The 12,793-nt window shown below is 50.0% G+C and overlaps 6 protein-coding genes across 6 annotated transcripts; 5 read left to right on the top strand and 1 right to left on the bottom strand.

The window, feature by feature from the left end:
• Nucleotides 1-1,603: 1,603 nt before the first annotated feature.
• Nucleotides 1,604-3,630, top strand: N7447_003728 (electron-transferring-flavoprotein dehydrogenase; the record flags this gene model as incomplete). Its single annotated transcript, XM_057228003.1, has 4 exons — nt 1,604-1,895; nt 1,964-2,192; nt 2,267-3,481; nt 3,531-3,630. 4 exons carry the CDS (start codon nt 1,604-1,606, stop codon nt 3,628-3,630), a joined length of 1,836 nt encoding a protein of 611 aa, XP_057087344.1.
• A 607-nt stretch (nt 3,631-4,237) lies between these two features.
• Nucleotides 4,238-5,973, top strand: N7447_003727 (uncharacterized protein; the record flags this gene model as incomplete). Its single annotated transcript, XM_057228002.1, has 7 exons — nt 4,238-4,289; nt 4,570-4,698; nt 4,767-4,772; nt 4,825-4,985; nt 5,395-5,468; nt 5,523-5,619; nt 5,674-5,973. The coding sequence occupies 7 exons, from the start codon at nt 4,238-4,240 to the stop codon at nt 5,971-5,973; spliced, it is 819 nt and encodes a 272-aa protein (XP_057087343.1).
• Nucleotides 5,974-6,778: 805 nt separating this feature from the next.
• On the top strand, nt 6,779-7,798 carry N7447_003726 (dihydroneopterin aldolase family protein; the record flags this gene model as incomplete). Its single annotated transcript, XM_057228001.1, has 2 exons — nt 6,779-7,537; nt 7,616-7,798. 2 exons carry the CDS (start codon nt 6,779-6,781, stop codon nt 7,796-7,798), a joined length of 942 nt encoding a protein of 313 aa, XP_057087342.1.
• Nucleotides 7,799-8,431: 633 nt separating this feature from the next.
• N7447_003725 (uncharacterized protein) lies at nt 8,432-9,263 on the bottom strand (the record flags this gene model as incomplete). Its single annotated transcript, XM_057228000.1, has 2 exons — nt 8,432-8,779; nt 8,823-9,263. 2 exons carry the CDS (start codon nt 9,261-9,263, stop codon nt 8,432-8,434), a joined length of 789 nt encoding a protein of 262 aa, XP_057087341.1.
• Nucleotides 9,264-9,935: 672 nt separating this feature from the next.
• N7447_003724 (uncharacterized protein) lies at nt 9,936-10,525 on the top strand (the record flags this gene model as incomplete). The annotated part of the gene is made up of 2 exons (XM_057227999.1): nt 9,936-10,103; nt 10,373-10,525. 2 exons carry the CDS (start codon nt 9,936-9,938, stop codon nt 10,523-10,525), a joined length of 321 nt encoding a protein of 106 aa, XP_057087340.1.
• Nucleotides 10,526-10,585: 60 nt separating this feature from the next.
• On the top strand, nt 10,586-12,310 carry N7447_003723 (AGC family serine/threonine-protein kinase; the record flags this gene model as incomplete). The annotated part of the gene is made up of 1 exon (XM_057227998.1): nt 10,586-12,310. The coding sequence occupies one exon, from the start codon at nt 10,586-10,588 to the stop codon at nt 12,308-12,310; it is 1,725 nt and encodes a 574-aa protein (XP_057087339.1).
• Between the last annotated feature and the right edge of the window lie 483 nt (nt 12,311-12,793).

Genomic DNA, 12,793 nt, shown 5'->3' with positions numbered 1-12,793 from the left:
AATTTCCGAAAATAAGATCCGCCAAGACCGAGACAAAATTCCCAAGGTAAAATGGGGGGAGGTTGGGTCTTTATATAGTGCTGAGTCACAGCCCGGTCAGGGGAGGCTGGGCCGCCGGTGGCGGTAAAAGCAGCAAGACCTTTCTCCCTTCAACCTTGGCTTCATTGCCCGCTAGCGGCTCTGGGAAACCACTCTGCGAGCCAATCAAAGCCGCACAACTTCTATACCGACTTTCATTCGCCCAGCACACTCCGCTAATCTGTCTATATTAGCCCCTGACTGGCTCCAACACCCTTGCTTTATCCTCCGCGCCCATGGTTGCAGGCGTTGGGTTTGCCAGTCCGCGCTCCTCCTGCAGCTGAAAGTCCATCCGTTCCATAATAATCCAATCATCGTCATCAACTACTCTCGGTCGCTCCACGTACGACGCGCTATTCTCTTGCCGCTTTAACTGATGGCAACTGAACAAAAATTCTGATTTTTTTTGCCTTGATTCTTTCCCTACCTCTCTGACCTCACCGCGGGGAATCACTACAATAAACCAACTATTGTTGGTGGACTAACCTCGAATAGCAAGATATCTCTCACGGCCTCTATTTGATTCGACTCTACTATTTTTTTTTTTTTGCATTTAAAACCGGTGACTCGCCCCCAGAGATTTCGATTAGGACAGGTGGCCGTTTTGATTCTGCCTCAACAGGCGGTGGCGCCCAGCGGTGACCCACTGCCAAGTCTGGATGAATCTTATGGCATGCAATCTAGCGGTGATCAGTCATTTTTTTACGCTTCGAATCCATTATTCGGATTTCGGATCTATTATTTAGATCTACCAATTTTGAAACTTTGTTCTTCGTGACCCCTCGTTTCATATGTTTATATCGTGGTATTTTTGCATTTTCTGGAGGATTCCGGTATGCTGGTATGGTATAGTATGCTGAATACCATACCCGGAACGGCACAAACGTCACATTCCGAAAAATGCAGTAATAATACGGGCAACGGGAGACTGCATTGGTGCAGTCTGATCTGGATCGGGGTTCGCACTCTTGAAACAGCTATGACTCGGCTATTTAAGGTTGTTTCTGGCATATACATGAGTCTGGAGCCAACGTTGGAACGTTGGAATATTTCATTATGAAGCTAAGCATGTAGCATGTGATGCATGTGATGCATGTGATCAGTGCGGAGTACTCCGTATCTATATCGTATTAAACAGGTGCCTACAGATGTGGCAAGAGTTGAGGTACATAAAGATAGTAATATAATATTTATGAAATGTACAAAAGTTTAGCTTGACAGGACTCCGGCTATAGGCGATTTCCGCTTCGGGATCCATCCATGGATTGATGCCTCAGGCATCCACGCTGTATAATCGCCGAGCTGCCTATTGGCTAAAAGGGATAAGCCGAGGGTAGGCGGTTTCTCGGCGTTTTGTCACTTCCACTCAAAATTCGGCTACTCGAGGACTCTGGGGACATACGGGATCTACGATCTACCTAAAATATTCTCTCCGCATTCATCCTTTAGTCCTAGTTATGCCAATTGCTGGTCGCTAGTAATCCTGGTCTCACCCTCCAAATTCCGAACAATATCACACACCGCGATGGCATCAAAAGGTGCCGTTTTGCCTCTATTGAGGCGTGAAATTCGATCCTCCCGATTCCCACGAGCTACCTCCGTCTCCGCCATTGCTACCCCAGCCCGCCACTCTGCCAGTCCCTTCACAGCTTCCGGTCGACCTTTAGCTCGGCGAACGGCACTATTCACCGCACCAACCCAGACACGAGCCTTTTCGCAATCGCTATCAAAGCGCTTCACCGATGAGGATGGCAACTTCGATCCTCGCACATTGGATCGGGAGTCAGATGACGTGGATGTGTGTATTGTTGGCGGTGGTACGTGCTTCGCGCCGGATTGGTTCCCCCCCAAAAAAGCAGCCTAACTAAGCTTTGGTTTACTGCAGGTCCCGCTGGTCTCGCCGCCGCAATTCGCTTGAAGCAACTCGCCAACGAGGCAGGCAACGAAGAGTTCCGGGTTATTCTACTAGAGAAGGCTGGTGAATTGGGTGCCCATATTGTCTCCGGAAACGTTTTGCAACCAACCGCCCTCAATGAGCTGCTCCCCGACTGGCTGTCCGAGGACAACCCCTCGCGCTTTGAGGGCGCGACCCCCGCCAAGGGTGATAAGATGCGGTTCCTGACAAAGAATGGCTCATACCCGCTCCCCACCCCCCACAGATGCACAACGAGGGGAACTACATTGTCAGTCTGAATGAGCTGACCAAGTGGCTGGGAGAGCGCGCGGAAGAGATTGGTGTGGAGGTGTACCCTGGGTTCGCAGCCAGCGAGATGGTTTATGCCCCCGATGGCTCAGTTAAGGGTGTTGCGACCAACGACCTTGGAATCGCTCGGGATGGCAAGCCCAAGGAGACATTTGAGAGAGGAATGGAGTTCCATGCCCGCATCACCCTTCTTGCTGAGGGCTGCCACGGCAGCTTGACCAAGCAGGTGATGAAGAAATATGATCTTCGACGAGACAGCCAGCCCCAGACATACGGTCTTGGAATTAAGGAAGTCTGGGAGATTCAGCCCGAGAAGTTCCGATCAGGCGAGATCACTCACTCGATGGGATACCCTCTTCCCAGGGATACCTATGGTGGAGCCTGGATGTACCACTTTGGAGACAACATGGTGAGTATCGGTCTGGTTGTAGGATTGGACTACCCGAACCCATGGCTTTCGCCCTACGGAGAATTCCAAAAAATGAAACACCACCCCATGTTCAAGGAGGTTCTCGAGGGTGGAAAGTGTATCTCTTACGGGGCCCGAGCACTGAATGAGGGTGGTTTCCAGTCGATCCCCAAGTGCGCATTCCCCGGAGGTGCCTTGATTGGTGACACGGCTGGCTTTTTAAACGTTCCGAAAATCAAGGGTACCCACACCGCAATGAAATCAGGAATGTTAGCCGCCGAGGCTACCTTCTCGGCGCTTAAGGGTGACGATCAAGGAACCGTCTTCTTGTTTGATTACGAGAAATCTCTGCGGGATTCATCCATTTGGAAGGAGCTCTCTGAGGTTCGTAACATCCGGCCCTCATTCAACACCCCGCTGGGCTTTTTCGGTGGACTTCTTTACTCCGGTATCGAGGCCTACCTATTCAAGGGCCGAGTGCCATGGACGCTCAGCCACCACAGCACGGACTCAGCGGCTACCAAGCTTGCTTCTCAATACGAAAAGATTGTTTACCCCAAGCCAGACGGAGAGCTCAGCTTCGATATCTTGACCAGTGTCAGCCGGACCGGCACCAACCACGAGGAAGACCAACCGGTTCACCTGCAGGTGAAGGACTTGGATAAGCACACGGACCTCGCATGGCCTGCTTACAAGGGTATTGAAAACCGGTTCTGTCCTGCAGGCGTCTACGAATATGTGGAGGACCCTAGCAAAGAGCACGGGGTTCGATTCCAGATCAACTCACAAAAGTAAGTGCCTCCATCTGAGTCATGATATATATACTAACCTATTTACTAGCTGTATTCACTGCAAGACTTGTGATATCAAGGTTCCCACACAAGACATTAACTGGCAGACACCTCAAGGTGGAGAGGGACCCAAGTACATCATGACTTGATCTAGAAGTAATGGATATAATGGAAACATGGGAATGTATATATACACAAATTGCCCAAAATAGGTCAACTAAAAAAAGACCCCATGGGGTTGGCAGAACCGTGGAATGACAGTGGAGAGTTCCACGAGGGATAAGCCTTGCTTCTGTAGATTTTATATCTACATACTTCAAATCTACATAGTATACATGTACGTGTATCTTTGAATATTTTATAAATGTAAATAGATGTAAATAGATGTAAATACTAAAATAGATGTTTTATATTACCTAAATATCATCCCCTCTCTTTAGGTGGACCCACGTGGATCAAAAGTGAGGCGGCCAAAGTTGCTAGTCCACCGCCAGGTACTTTCTCTCTTTTCTTCCCCCTCTCACTTTCTGTATCTTTTCTCGTTTGGCTGTTTAGCTATTTCATTCGAAAGTGCAGTACATCAGCCCCCTGACTGGATCGTTTGTCGGGTTACACGTTACGCGCTTTCCTGCAGCACGCAGTTAATAACATCTCTCTGCATTCCCGCCTTTTCGATCTCTTCCATATTTCCTAAGACTTCCTTTCGCCAGATCTTTTATCTATCATTGTCCATCAATCACCTATTTCAGACCAGCCATGACCGAGGTTTCCTCAACCCGCCTTTATCTTGGGAACCTTCCCCGCAACGGTATGGCACCTGATCGCTCTTCCCTACCTTTTGGAGAACACACGCACCACCATGCATGACCCGGTCGCTTCGCTTCACTGGTCGCTCAGAGACTCATGTACTCTGATCGCTCGTGTTGTTGCCCGGAAAGCCCGCATCGGCCCACCCTTCCCAGGGTGAGCAAATGGGGAGCTTCAGCTACCCAGAACAGCTTCCGCTTCGGATAGTCATCTAACCGGTGCTTTTTGGAACCACCTTTTGAGAAGTGATGCACTAACCTACTTCATCTTATTTATTACAGTGACCAAAAGCGACATCGAGGAACATTTCAGCAGCCATGGCTCCGGTAAGATCACGGAGATCAAGTTGATGAACGGGTTCGGCTTCATCGAATATGATGACCAGCTGGATGCCAGAGATATTGTGCCTGGTAAGAACAGTTTCGCCCTCTTATTCCATTCATTTGCGTGCAGACCTGCTAACGTTATTTTCCTGCAGCATTCCGTATGACCCCATGACCTCTCCATCGATTACCTCCCGCTTATCAATACCACAGACGGCAGTGACTTTAAAGGCGAGCGACTCACCGTTCAGTTCGCGCGCGGCCCGCGCCGCAAGGAGGCTTTCCCGGGACCACCAGACCGCAACGCTCTCCCTCGTCCACGTCGCACTATGTTCCGCATGCAGATTTCCGGTCTTCCAGAAACAAGTTGGCAGGTTAGCAGCCCAAATCCATTCCTCCCCGGAGTTCCTGATGTAGATTCCTCAAACCCGCCTCTCTACTCAGCCCACACATGCTTCCAGTCCATTATTCTCAGGGCCATCGGTTGAGCCAAGGATCCTGGAGTACTAATCCATTAACACTCCTCTCCTGGTAACTAAAAAATGCTTCTATGGCTTTTTTGTTTTACCTTGAGATTTGATAATTGCTCCTTAATCCTTGCATACTCACCACACCTTGTTTTGTCAGACCCCATGGAACCTTTCCTGGGACTTTTGGATGCCGATATAAGATGGCCATTCTGGATACACCTCCTCGGACTGGACATGGAGTGCTTACCTTTTCTCTCCACATTTGCCGGACACCTTACCTTTCCTGGACCTGGACTCACCATGCATTAAATAGGACCTGAAAGACTTCGCCCGCCAGTCTGGACTGGACGTGGTGTACTCTGAGACTGGCCGAGAACAGGGCAGAGGGTAGGTGGACCATTGTATTCCACGAAAGACCCTTCCAATTAACATTTAATTAAGGTTTGTGGAATTTGAAACCGCCAATGACCTGAAGACAGCCGTGGAGAAACTGGACCAGCGAGAGTTCAAGGGCTCCGTTGTATCATGTGTCGCCGATGTAAGCGCCCATCCTGGCCCCGAACTGGAGGAGCACCCTCTCACCAAATCCCAGATTCAGAACTTTGAGGAACGCCCCGTTCGTGACCCATACCGGTCTCGTTCCCCACCTCGTCGCCCCTACCCTGCCACCATCGAGGAGTATGACCGCCGGATCCCTCCCCCACGTGGCTACAGTCCTCGGGAGCACTACCGTGAGCGGTCGCCGATTCCTATCCGCCGCGATCCCTACTATGAACGGGATGGCTATGCCCGCCGGACTCCCCCTCGCCCTCGGATGGAAGACTACCCGCCACGTCGTCCCTATGAAGACCCTTACGAGGCCCGGCCTCCCCCCACCTCCTCGTCACTATGATGATCCCTACCTAGCTGCTCGCGGTTATGGTCGTCCTCGCTCTCCGCCGAGAGGCGAGTATGTGCCTTACGACCGTCCTCGCTATTGGTAGATGGTGCCGGGTCTTGATTGGATTTCCTGCATATTCTTCCGTTCTACCATCATTTTTTGATCTTCGCCAAATACCCGCAACGTCTCGTACTGATTTCATGGTGTCATGATCTTTTTTCACCTGCCGAGGTTTCGTCCAGCGTGTTCTCGCGGCCGGGTGCTTTTCTTTCTTCCTGGCGACTGGACAGCGCGAGCTTTCAATCATTTCTTTCTTCCCTGGTAGCTTTGGGATGGCTGGAGGCTAAACGGCTATTGCCTTATGGTTATCTTGTCCATCCTGGACTATTGTGTTTGTGTTAGCATCTGAAAATCTTAATCCTTTTATTTGATTTGTTTCTTCTGTAACATCCCCGAGGTCCTGTTAGTCTATGATGCCTGGAATGACTCACTTTGGAATAGATACTTGTATTAAAATAATGCAAAACATGGGTTTATTTCTGCGATTCAATATGCTGAACCAAGATATATATATTGGGAGTGTGATCATCTCTGGTAAACTCCAATTCTAACACCTGTTGAAAGAATTACAATATCCCACAAGAGACCACCGTCTTCTCTCTTTAGTCATCTACAAATATAGAACGGAAATGGCCGTGTGGGTTCTACCGTCATGATCTACCACCGTCCACGGGTGCCCCGCCAAAAAAACCTCACCTCTCTTTACTTCAATATTGTCGCATTAGCCAACCCTACTCCTTAACAACAAAAATACATCATGACTTCCCAATCAATTCAACTCCCACCCCGCCCCGATGTCCTCGACAGCGTCCGTCTCCGCGACATCGAGCTCCCCCTCCCCTGCGCCCCAGAAGCCTGGCACCGCCAGGGAAAGTCTCAACCATGCACCGCAACCCTGAAACTCTCCTACTCCTCCATAATTACAGCCGCCGAAACTGACAATGTCTCCCTGACCCTCGACTATGGCAAACTCTTCCGCCGACTAGAATCCGACGTCCGCAACATGGCCGACAACATCTCCTCACCATCCCACCCATCCAACAGACTAATCAGTCTATCCGGGACGCGTCGCGAGGAAATGCAGAGTCGCGGACTGGGCCAGGACCCGCGCGTGATAGCGGGTGTTGTTGCGGATGCCGGATTGGGTCTATTGGAGACTACGTCTGCCATCACTGCGGCGAAGCAGCCGAATCCCATCTCGGCGGCGTATGGCGAGTGTGAGGTTCTGCTGCATTTGCCTAAGGCTTTGTTGCGTGCCGATGAGGGGCTGAGGTATCGGGGGGTTATTGCGCTTGGGGAGGAGGTGGCTGCTGGGGAGGCGAGGGGTTTGGTAGTTTTGGAGGAGGAATTCCGGATTGAGGGGATTAGATGTTATGCTATTTTGGGGGTGAATCCTCATGAGAGACTTGAGAAACAGGCTGTTGTCGTTGGTCTTACGTTCCAGGGTCCTGGGCAGCTTGCTTGGGGGTCTACTGTTGTTGATACTTATCAGGCTGTGACGCGGGCTGTGGCTGAGGTATGTGTTTATCCTTTCTTTGATGATTTTGTTGGTATACCGTTTTTGGGGACTTGCTGACTTGGTTTGATATTACAGAAGGTTGATCAGACTGATTTCAAGTCTGTGGAATCTTTGGCTACTTTCATCGCTCGCATTGTGACTGTGGACTTTGGAAATGAGAGTGTGACGGTCAAGGTGGAGAAGCCAAGTGCTCTCGCTTTTGTCCAACGCTCTGGTGTGGAGATTACTCGCTCCAAGGCTTTCTTTGAGAGTCGCTAAGAGCCGCAAGGAGTTACATGTTATACAGGAGGCTGCAGTATGCAGATTGACGCCCATCTGCAAGTTGGTATAGTATTGAGGCTGTGTGAGGCTGTAGAACCGATTGGAATATACCAAAAAAAGACCATAATATAGACAATATCATATATAAAATGTGAATATCAAATGTAAACGGCGGACCTGTGATTTACTGTATCGGGTTAGTTTTGCCTTTTTGGGTTTAGCGCCCATCCATACTAGAGGCTCTTAGACCCTGCCCTTACGGCTTTCATAACTCAGGCCTCAGCAGAACAACAGAGCAATACTTAAACGGTCATCTGCATGACCCCGGGAGCGCCTTCTAAGATCGGGTCACGTGATATGAAACATCGGTCTTTGTAATTCCGGAAGGGTTCTAACCACTAGGCCAAAAAGGTCATAGCCAGATCTGGGCATGACCAGATCTGTCTGTAGCGATATATATACCAGGTCCCTAAAGCCTTAGGGGACCACAGCTCTCTATGGCCCATTTGTGTAGTGGCGGCGCATGCCTGATTAGTGACTGGCATGTCCGTAACACATTAGAGCGGTAACTTACTGCAGCAATTGATTGGTCTCAGACAAGTCCACTATGCCATACAAACTGTAACTATGTCATTTTGGGCTTAGCTGAGAACCTGGTGTGAAAGTGTCCCAAGCTGTGTGGAGTGTTTCGCCGGCAACGAAATTCATGAAGATGTAGGTATCGTAAAGGCCATCGTAATCGCCAGCCAGCATCACGATCAATTGAAAACCTTGGGTTTGAGGTGGTGGGAGATTATTGGCGTGTCTTTTGACGATGTGGCAGCCGCTTACTGAGATATAGTCACGGTGCAGTGATGACTCGAATGCTGGGGTCCAGGATTTGATTTCAATGCAGCCGGATCTTCTTTTGATGTCAATCGTGGCCCCCATTCTCACTTCGCCTTTCGATTCGTTGATCCACCAAGCGATATCCTTTTTCTAATTTTGCAGTTATCTCTGAAAAGCCGACTTCTAAGGCTACCGTTGGAAATTCCCTCCCTTGGCGGGCTGGCTTCCATGACCGGTCTGCCTGCTTGCTCCGGCCAGGAGTATCGATTCGAGTAGCTCCACAGCCTGCAGTTCGTCGAAAGACTTGCATCTTCTCAGCAAGTAACATAATCATTGCCTCGAGACTGACAGCCGCCTCCTCGTGCGGTAGACTAGATATTTCGATGATAAGGATCTGGAGTGGTGGCGAATAATCACAGCGTTGTGGTAATTCTTCCTCGTATTTGGCGAATATATCCGGCGGGAAATGTTTTAAGACGATGAAGCGATCCTCGACCGGATACGGAGGAAGGAGGCTCTCAATACTGCACTGTCGGCCGTAACGATAGACGGGCGTATCAGGGGGAAGGTGCTCGAGAAACGGATTTGCACCTTCCTCCGACACAACGCCCTCGCTTTGATAGATACATGACATTTTCAGTGAGAAATGGGGTGTCTTTTCACCTTAGTACGAGCTAGCTAGGATGATTGTTGAGTCACGGATAGATAAATGGTCATCCTAGAGAGATATTGTCCGGCTTAATCCTGAAGGTGTTTTGATGATGTCATCTATACTCAGTACCTAAATCAAGACCACTACGAACGGGTTATAACCGGGATTCTGCTAGTAGGAAAATCGGGAGGGTCTTCTTGGTCATCGATCTTTAGATCTGTGGCGCGTTTTTAATCAATTTCGAATGAGGTAATGAAAGTTTCTGAATTAGGGTTACGGACGTGTTAAAAGCCAGACCAATTATAGCGATATTAATCTGCACTGGCGTTAACCTGACGCCGGTATAACTAGGGTGCGGTATAGGGCGCGGGCCAAGCGGCGGCTCGCCGTCCAAAATTACGGGTGAAAAGGCGCTCGCTTCTGGCACCAGAGGTCATTTTGGTCGATTTCACAGGTCCCTATATTCTAGTAAATCCGCTCAATAGGATCAATGAGATATTAATGTCAGCATCTGACACGTGAAACCCAAATCGGGACTAGTACCTCAGCCCCCGGATCTGCGCCTGAAATCCGATTTTCTGCAGACTCTCTTTTCTTTGTTTCACTTCCTGGGGAAGAACTGATAATCTCTATTTGCTAAAATCTTCATCCTCTATGTGCCTATTTGTGCCTTCGTCATCGCTTGCTTTGATTTTTACTGGCTCCCCAGCCAACCTTGATCCATCCCTTCTGAATCTCGACTCGCCTGCTCCTAATATTTCCAACGTGTCGACACACTCCCTGTCTCCCTTCGCCTTGGCCCTCGACTTCTCGTCTCGCGAGGTGACTTGGCTAGGGGTCCCGGGTCCGTCCTGAAGAAGGGCGGACGGTAAATCTGCTCGAAAGATTCAAGGCTGGTTTAATCGACTAGTTCGGGCACTGAAGGAACACCGTCTATTGATGCAATAGATTCCTCAAGTTGAAGTACGTCCCTTTGATCAGCGTTTTATTCGCCATTTTTGTTTTATTTTTTTCAATTTCTTTTACGTTTTTTACCTTGGCTTAATTAGTGGGGGCGTGAAAACCCTCACCTACCCCTCCATTCTTTATAGTCCATATCCAAGGCCCAGGGGATTAAGGCTAACCAGCTGTCTCTATGTGAACAGCGATTGTTAGATAGGTATTCCGAATACCTTGCTACCATTCTTTACGACCGCGCAAGGTCAACCGTCGACACTGCGGTTATCGCCGGCACTTTCACCTAAATCCATCGGGGTGTTTCGCTTCAGTCGCGGAACTATCACAGGTGATACAACGAAGGTATAATGCCTTCCTCGAATGCCGACGATCTGTCGGTCGGCGATGTGTTCGCGCCGCAGGCCGACAGCGTCGTTGACATCCCGACCAATCACCGTCGCCCCAATGCACACATGGGCACCATGTCACCCCCAGAGCAGACAACCAAGGAATTCAATGGGTTTACAAACCAGACACTCAGCGAGAACATGCTGCCGAAGCAGCGCCGGAAGAAGAAGAAGAAGCACGAATTCGTGTCGTCGTGCGCAACTGTTCACGGTTTCACTCCTCTGGCGTCCGGCGACGAGGAATCGGACTTCTCCGCTGCGAGCTCCCGCGCACCCTCTCGACCTCCCACTGCCCTGGGTAGCGCAAGCCCAATGGTACAGACTCCCGCAGGTCATGGGGTCAGCGCATTGAAGCTTCAACTCAACACCCTAAATTTGTCCGACACAAATGGTTCCAGCGGACTTGTCTCCCGGACCCCGAGTGTTTACTCCGATAGCGACCAGACCGAGATCTTGACCAGCTATGAAATCCCCCTGGATCAGGACTTTGTTAGTTCCGACGCAGTGCAGCCAGAGACACTGGACGATCGCAACGCGGATGTCCCAGGCATGAATTCGGAATTGCGCAGTCAACTGTGCCGCAAGATGACAGCGGAGGACTTTGTGCCTATCCTCTGTTTGGGAAAGGGCTCATTTGGAACTGTGTTGCTGGTGCGCCACGTCGTCACGGGCAAGCTCTACGCCCAGAAACAATTCCGGAAGGCTACCCTCACTGTCCACAAAAAGCTAGTCGAGCAGACCAAGACAGAGCGCACAATCCTGGAAAGTGTCAATCGCCACCCCTTTGTCGTCAAGCTATTCTATGCCTTCCAAGACCATGAGAAACTCTACTTGATCCTGGAGTACGCGCAAGGCGGCGAACTCTTCACCCACCTAGCCATGGAACGGATGTTCGAAGAAGACGCAGCAGCCTTCTACATGGCAGAGATGGTACTTGCACTAGCTCACCTTCACCAAAACGTCGGCGTTCTCTACCGCGACCTGAAACCTGAGAACTGCCTCCTAGATGCACAAGGCCACCTCCTCCTAACCGACTTCGGCCTCAGCAAGATCGCCCTCAGCGACGACGAGCGCTGCAACTCCCTCCTCGGCACAATCGAGTACATGGCACCAGAAGTAATCCAAGGCAAACCATACGGCAAAGCATGCGACTGGTGGTCCCTCGGCGCACTGGGCTACGACCTCCTCACCGGCTCACCCCCATTCCGCGCAAACAACCACGCCAAGCTCCAAGAGAAGATCGTCAAGCAAAAACTCATGCTCCCCTACTTCCTCGGACCAGACGCAAAAGACCTCCTCACCCGTCTCCTCCGCAAAGAACCCTCCAAACGTCTCGGCTACCACATGCAGAAGGACTTGCAGATCATCAAGAAACATCGCTTCTTCCGCAAAATCGACTGGGCTGCCCTTGAGCGCCGCGAACTCGACCCCCCTATCCAGCCTGTCGTCACGGACCCCGCTCTCGCGGAGAACTTCTCTGCCGATTTCACTCATCTCCCGCTCAGTCCGACGGTTACTGCCGCAGGCTTTGACGAGTACTATGGAAAGGGACAGGATTTCCCGGCTGGAAAGGGTGCAGATGGAGACGAGCATGGTGTTGGGAGCAATCCGTTCGGTGGATTTAGTTATGTTGCTTCGAGCAGCTTGCTGGATCATGGGTTGGGGGTTATGACAGCTGGATATTGAATGAGGTGTGGGGATTTGAATGGGATTGAGAAGATAAGGATGAAGATGAATCAGAGAACGAACATAATGCACATATTTGCATCAAGGCGTGTTGGTGTCAGGCTATCCTACTCGTACATTACATTGCATGTATTCTCCGTGTTGGCTGGGATCGGTTTTCTATCCAGTTGTCTGTCTTGTTCTAAAGAAATACAAAACTGTATTATCTGAACACAAAGTGGTACTTCGCATCGCATATCTAGGAGTTCTCAGTTATTTGGTGTAAACCTTGGAAGTATGCAAATATACACATCTCCTAGATATGGACCTGGAAGACTGGGTTTGAATCTTACATTTTTGACATTGGGACTATTCATAAAGTTCTTCGTCTACAGCCTCGACAAATCAGTACACGGGACGAAAGTACAATGAAGTTGGCAAATAAGCAAAAAAAGAGAAATTTTATTCTCTGTGAATTTCATTCTCACTCATAAATAGTATCTC

This window comes from Penicillium robsamsonii (assembly GCF_028829455.1).
Source record: "Penicillium robsamsonii strain IBT 29466 chromosome Unknown utg000002l_segment0_segment0, whole genome shotgun sequence".
NCBI lineage: Eukaryota > Fungi > Ascomycota > Eurotiomycetes > Eurotiales > Aspergillaceae > Penicillium > Penicillium robsamsonii.
Note: the sequence above shows the minus strand (reverse complement) of the source record. Positions and strands in the feature narration are given on the sequence as shown.